The sequence below is a fragment of the Citrus clementina genome, unplaced genomic scaffold (genome assembly GCF_000493195.1).
Source record: "Citrus clementina cultivar Clemenules unplaced genomic scaffold, Citrus_clementina_v1.0 scaffold_2, whole genome shotgun sequence".
Lineage (NCBI taxonomy): Eukaryota > Viridiplantae > Streptophyta > Magnoliopsida > Sapindales > Rutaceae > Citrus > Citrus x clementina.
In genome coordinates, this window is record NW_006262688.1 from 19027755 (window position 1) to 19034828 (window position 7074).

Consider the following 7074-nt stretch of genomic DNA (forward strand, 5'->3'; position numbering starts at 1 on the left):
TAAATAAGATAAATAATAAAATATTTTGCCTATACTTTTCACATTTAATTTTAAAATATTACACCATGTTTATTATAAGAAAATATTCACAAAATAAAAATTATAAGAAAAAATTTATTATTAATTTTTTTACTTATATCAAAACATATATTTTTTATTTTTAATACTTATTTTTTTATTTAGTTCTATTTATGTAATTTATAATAAATATAATAAAAGAGTAATTAAAAATAAAAATAATATTATCAGAAAATTTTTTGACCATTATAAAAATATTAAAGAGAAATAATATTCGTTAATTACTGCAGGAACGTGTCAATCTCCCTATCTTCTTATCAACAATTCAAAGCGATTCTCTCTCTTTCAATCCGCTACTACCAATTCTACAGCAATAAATTGCTACGTTGATCAGTACCGTTCAATTACAACGCACTGCCGATTCTACTGCAATAGATTGCTACATTGATCGTTACTGTTCAATAACAGCACACCACCTCCAGATCACTACAGCCTACCTTTCTACCCACGCATGGTATCATTTGCCCATAAATTTGACAGGCGGTTCTTAACGTATACGAAAAAAAATCGATCAAATCCCTTACAAATCATCGCGAAAATCGGTAAAGAGTTGAGGGTTCGTTTACTTCGCACATTTTTTTAATCCTTTCATTTTCCCTCTAATTTCGCTCACTTTCCCTTGCTTTCTCTCTTTCCAAACAGCTTTTGTGATCCCAAATTTCCATTATCAAATGGAGATGAGGCTGGAAGATTCGTCCTCGCATCGCGTTCTTCTTCTCTACATGGCTCGCGTCGCGCTCTCCGGTAGTGTACGGCCTCGTAATTTTATCAAGTCTCCTATACCGAGTACGCGACGAATATGTAAAGTTGGGGCTTTTTAAGCCTCTCGTTGATAAATTGTCTTCTATTTCTTTAATCTTTAATTTTAATTTTTCCCCTTTTACTGTTTTCGAACCTGAAATCTGAGGAATTTCTGAGAATTATCGTCTTCACTTGTCGATTTGTGTTATGAACTGCCCAAATTGGTGTTAGTGGTTAAATTGACCTTACAAAGAGTTGAACCTTTGGTTTTCTGAATGTTCTTGTTGAATCTGAGTTTATTAGGGTTTCATTTGGTTGTTTATAATGCTTTTATTGTGTAGTTGAAGTAAATCTGTAGGTTTACAGATTTAAAATTTGGGGCTTCACTGTGCAATTTGTGGTAGGGGTTACTTGGCGGTTTGTAGTTATCTGTTCTTTGATCTAGATAGAATTATCCAAAACTTTAATTTGACTAGGGGCGATTTGAGATTAGCGTTTTGGCGGGAAAAATTGGATGGCTGGAAGGAGGGAATTAGGGTTCCCAAAGACCAGTGCTTTTAGCTTAAGAGAGCAATTAGCTAGAACTACTCTTAGCAATGTGAGAGCGCAAGGACACACGTATGTGGAGCTTCGTGAAGATGGCAAGCGGTTCATATTCTTTTGCACTTTGTGCCTTGCTCCCTGTTATAGTGATTTAGTGCTGTTCGATCATTTGAAGGGTAATCTTCACACTGAGAGGTTATCTGCCGCCAAGGTTACTCTCTTGGGGCCAAACCCATGGCCTTTTAATGATGGTGTTCTCTTCTTTGACAATTCTAACGAGAAAGAAAAGCAAACAACGGTATCAAATGATAAATTGGGCAGGTCGTTGGATTATCACAACAATGATAGTAATCTTGCTATTGTTAAATATGGAGAAGATATGAAAGTAAATGGTAATGAGCATAGTGGGCTTGATGAAGTTCATTTTGATTGTGAAAATGGAACTCAAGTTAGGGATATTTATTCGGAGAGTTGTGATAAGGTGATTCCAGGGGTGTTTCTTAAGGATGAAATTGTTGACTTGAGAGTGAGGTTCATTGGTCTAGGTCAAATTGCTGCAAGGATGATTCAGAAGGATGAAGGCTCGATCGAGATTTCAAGAATCTGGTGTGAATGGTTGGGGAAGAAGGACCCAGAGGATGAAGATATTGTCGAGATTCCAGATCATGATTTTGCTATTGTCACTTTTGTTTATAATTATGATTTGGGTAGAAAGGGTCTGTTCGATGATGTGAAGTTATTGCTTTCCTCAAGTCCTGCAGAAGATTCTGAGAATGGGGAGGGTACTGGTAGAAAAAGAAAGAAATCTTTTTCTGACCCAGAGGATGTTAGTGAGTCATTGAGTAAGCAGTATGATTCATGTGGGGAAGATTCTTCAGCATCCAATAGCTCAACTTCAAGATTGCTTTTGGACCGATATGGTGATCAGCTTCTGCACGCGAGATTTATATCTAGCAAGGCTGCTAGACGAGAAATGAGACGACAGCAACGCATAGCTGCAGAACGAATGTGTGATATCTGTCAGCAGAAGATACTCCCTGATAAAGATGTAGCTGCACTCCTGAACTTGAAGACTGGAAATCTTGCCTGCAGCAGTAGAAATTTGAATGGGGTAAGGATTTCCAAGCACCTTAGCTCGGATCACTTGGTTATGGTTTCTTTGCTTATGTGTTTGGAGTGATTTGTCTATGTGTGTTCAGTCATTATCGTTTGTTAATCTGTTTGAGTTTTGGAATTTTGTGTTTACTGATTTGATTCAAAGCTATAAAGTTCTCAAATTTCTTTGCATCCATGGTCTTAAACTTGTAGGTATTTCATGTATTTCACATCTCCTGCCTCATACATTGGATACTTTTGTGCGAGTTTGAATTGAAGACTAACCAGCCTGTGACTCCAAAAGTGAAACGGAGGTCTAGAAGGAAAAATGGAAGCAAGCGGGTTCAGGCAAGAAAGGATGGAGAATATATATTTACAAATCAAATTTCTTCATTGTTCTGCCCAGAGTGCCAGGGTACTGGCGTGAACATTGAAGGGGATGAGCTTGAGAAACCCACTATCTCTCTCTCACAGGTTTGATGTTTTGAAAATTTTCCGTATTTCTTGAATTTTTTATTATTTTTGTGGTTTTCATTGCCTTCTGTTATACTTGAATCGTAAATTTCATCAGTTGATTGTCATAATTTTAAACTGGATTTCAATACAGTCTGGGCTCTGTATGATCTACTTTTCTAAAGTGATATTCAAGCAAAACTTAACATTTTTCAGTATGAACTGAATGTAATGTACAAATTGTTTTCATGTGCTTGGGTTTGCTGGACCCTTACAGATAAGGGTTTCATTTTCCTACAGAAGTATTGGAATATTATTTCATAAAGACAAGTAGAAATCATGTATGTTTTTTGTTTTTCAAATATAAGATTAAAATTTTCTCTATTGTGTCAGATGTTCAAATATAAGATTAAAGTGAGTGATGCACGTAAAGCTTGGATGAAAAATCCTGAAGCATTGCAGAACTGCTCAACAGGTTTCTATTTCCCTTCCCGATCTGAAGAAAAATTTCAGGTTTTAAAACTTCTTTCTATTTTTTATTTTTTGGCTCTTTTTCTTTCTTTAGTTTGTTGAAATCAATTTCTTCTTGCAATTTTCAGGAAAAGGTGTCGCCTCTAAAATTGCTTCATTTCTACAGTGCTGAAGTGTAGTATCCACTGACAAGCTTCCTTGGATGAGCTTGCAATCTACCTAGGTTTAGTTGTAAGCAAAAAGTTTGTGTGACCTGTTGTACTATGGATGGTATTTAAGACAGAAATGTGATGCATTTGGGGCGTTTTAACCTTCGTGGATAGCTGTATATATGTTGTCTAACAGAGGTGAATATATCAGTGTACATTGCTGACATATGTCTGCACTGTAAATGTAGTGGTGGGTGATAATAGAGTGCTCTTGAATATTCAATGGCTTGTCTCGATTTATTTGTTATCGTTTCCTTTTTCCTTTCGGAGGACAATTTTATGGTGTGTTTACTTGATGAATGAAAATTTTGAAATCGAAATTAATGATACTTTTATTTGTAGAATTAAACTTTAGAATTAGAATCGAAATAGGGTCGGACTTACAAATTTGAGTGTCGTTATCATAATTTTGATTCCTAAGGGGGTGGAATTACCTATATTGCCCTCATAATCCTTAAATTGTCATTAATAAAGTTTGGTTGTTTTTATATTTGGTCCCTATAGAATTTATGAAAATACCCAGAATTTTTGTACTATTTACAAATAGATCTTTTATAATGATGAGGATGGTGAGATTATTATTATTATTATTTTTTAATGTCTTTATTATTATTAAAATTTATTAATTTTATTGTTTTAGTTAATATGATTGTCATTATTATTACTCTTAGTTTTATTATTATTTCATTCTTATTATTGTATTATTATAATAGATACAAATAAAACTAAATACAATAATTAATAGAGGGCATTTTGGTAACTTAAAACAATTTATTTCAATTCTTAGATAAAATAAACACATCAATAGGAATGCAGCTCATTCTTATTCCGATCCTACATTCAAAATAAATAATTTACTCTTAAGAATTAATAATATTATTATATTATTAATGTCTTGAATGACAAATAGGAAATGTATTACGTGGAGTTAGAAATTAATGCTGTGTTTATTTGTTGGAATAGGAGTGAGGAGTGTGGATTCATTTTACTCCAATGTTTATTTGCTCAATTAAGGAGGAGAGTAAGGGTCTTATTCATTTTTAGAGTGAGGACTGAGATTTTTACTCTCAAGAGGAATCTCTTCTTTTTTTTACTATTCCTTTATTAAAATTTATATTTATTAAATAAAATAATGTTAATAATATTATATCTATTTAAAAATATTATTATATTCATAAAGAATCAATAATATTATTATATACCATTTTTATTTTAAAATATAATATTATTATATTTTTTAATTTTGAATAGTATTATAATTATTAAATATTAATAATTAATAATAATAAATATTTTATTCTAAAAAATTTTAATTTTGTAGTATATTATTAATAATAATGTTTCATTTGTTCTTCGCTTATCAATAATTTTTAATTTACATAATTAAAATTAAAATTAATAAAAATACGATTTACATAGTTAAGAATATTAATAATAATTACTAATTTTTATGATTAAAATTAATAATAAAATAAAAAGTTTATTTTACGAATATATTATAATTTGAAATAATTCATTCCTAATGTATACACAGTAAACATATAAATGAGATTTTGATTTTTATTTCACACTTATTCTAGTATAAGTAAATAACTTACTCTCACTTCCACTCCATACTCTCAATTTTAAGATTTCACTACTCAGGATTCTTAATCAAATCCAATCCAAGAAGTAAATGTTACCTAAATTTTTTGTTGATGTTTTGATTTCTTTTTTTTATTTGGCCCTTTAGCTACCATCTTCATAGTGTTGGCGGGGAAGCACCAAGCTTTCTGATGGGATTATGTTGTCCTTCAAATTAGTGTTCCTGTTATAGCCCCTGTTTACATCTTGTCATTTCTCAATGAAGTATATCTTAATGAGTAATAGATACGCATCTTTCGAGTTTTTATCGGGACTTTTACTTGCCAAGTGATGTGTTATCGATTAGTAGTTGTTACCTGGAAACTTGAAATTAACGATGCGTTACTTAAAATGCAAATTTTGTGGATTAGCGTCATTAGTCATAATGCATACAGCTAACACTTTTCTTGGATTAGCGTCATTAGTCATAATGCAAATTTTTGGATTTGGATTTTGCACTCACCCTTTACAGACCTTCAGAATATAAGAGGATTCAGTATGGTTTATATATATATTGTGTAATTGATACGTAGAGCAATTGGTCTGCTCCAGTCGTTGGGAACTGTTCGACACTATGTGAATGCACTCAACAGAAAAATGGTACGGCTCTCTGTCTTGGATTGCTTGCTATTGGCGGCTGAACGTGTCAAAATAGTGTAATTGTTTCCTACCATGACCATCAGATAATCCAAAACTAGCTAACTTTCGAAGCATGCATGTGTATTTACATTGCCTGTTAGGCTGAGAATTTGCCCTCAAACATTGCGGCACGAACCATAGTTAATTTAGTGCGTAAACTAATGTATATGTTGGGCAATCAAACTTATCAAAATAGGCATCTCAAGTCAACGGTTTTTCCTCAATTTAGATGCTACCCTCCACCTAACTATTTTCAGAAGTAAACTCCCATATGGATATTGCAACTTTTAGCTTGCAACGTGTGACTACGTTGCCGAGTTTTACTTTGTAAAAGAAACGGCTAGCGAGCCGGCTCATTGAAATTCTGCAAGTATACTCACAATCATATACGCCGTCACCTTCATCCAACAAAAAGTTAAACCTGTACCAAAATCCCAAGTTGACGTAATGACGAAACGGTTTTCAAATAATAAGTTAATTGAGTAATTTTGAATAGTATAAAATTAGAGTTTTAGAACCCTTTATATAGTAATTTTAAATGTCACGAATTTATTAAAATAAGTAAATATAAAATATTATTTTATAATAAAATTCTCCTAATCAAAATAAAAAAGGAAAACAAATGACATTAAATTGAAATTCTAGAAGAAACGATACAAATATTACAAGAATCAAGAAAAATAGTAAAAAATCTTAAAATTGAAAAACGACTAAGAAAAAGCAAAATTTTTTACTTGACCACAGGGCAAAACAATGCAATTGATTCTGGTTTGGTCCGTCTTGTCACAAGTTTTGAAATAGTATATTATACGTAAAAAATGGACATTAGTTCCCCTCACTTAGAAAAGAACTCGTCCTCAAGTTAGGATGATACAACTCCTCGTCATCTAAATGATATGCGAGCAAATCAGCCACGTTGAAAGTGTGAGAGATATTCCAATTGTTGGCAGTTGAATCACATAAGCATTACCATTGATCTTCTATACTGTGCGAAATGGACCGTACTTCTGCTTTCCTAACTTGGCACGAAAACTAAAGAATTGACTATGTCGTGTGTGTACCATCACCAAATCACCCTCCTAAAATACTTTCTTATGTCGATGCTTGTCTGCCTCAGCCTTGTACTTAGCATTGGTAACCTTCAAGTAAGCTCAAACTTCGGCATGAATCTGAAGAGCCTTTTTTGCCAGATTATTCGTTCCCTTGCTTCCTCCTGTCACCA

The 7074-nt window shown here is 32.6% G+C and overlaps 1 protein-coding gene across 4 annotated transcripts; it reads left to right on the plus strand.

Annotated features, from left to right (window-relative positions):
- Window positions 1-495: 495 nt before the first annotated feature.
- Window positions 496-3865, plus strand: LOC18052776. 4 transcript variants are annotated; one of them, XM_006447292.2, is made up of 5 exons: window positions 497-634; window positions 721-2473; window positions 2671-2931; window positions 3304-3423; window positions 3510-3865. In XM_006447292.2, the coding sequence occupies exons 2-5, from the start codon at window positions 1334-1336 to the stop codon at window positions 3558-3560; spliced, it is 1572 nt and encodes a 523-aa protein (XP_006447355.1). In that variant the 5' UTR covers window positions 497-634; window positions 721-1333; the 3' UTR covers window positions 3561-3865. The 4 variants fall into 4 exon arrangements, with proteins under 4 accessions (XP_024046813.1, XP_006447355.1, XP_006447356.1 ...); XM_006447293.2 differs by having other exon boundaries at window positions 497-627; XM_006447291.2 differs by having other exon boundaries at window positions 497-620.
- The last annotated feature ends 3209 nt before the right edge of the window (window positions 3866-7074 follow it).

Coding starts and splice junctions, on each gene's coding strand:
- LOC18052776 (XM_006447292.2), top strand. CDS start 1,334: ATGGCTGGAAGGAGGGAATTAGGGTTCCCAAAGACCAGTGCTTTTAGC. Junction 2,932..3,303: donor CCACTATCTCTCTCTCACAG/GTTTGATGTTTT, acceptor CTATTGTGTCAG/ATGTTCAAATATAAGATTAA. Junction 3,424..3,509: donor GATCTGAAGAAAAATTTCAG/GTTTTAAAACTT, acceptor TGCAATTTTCAG/GAAAAGGTGTCGCCTCTAAA.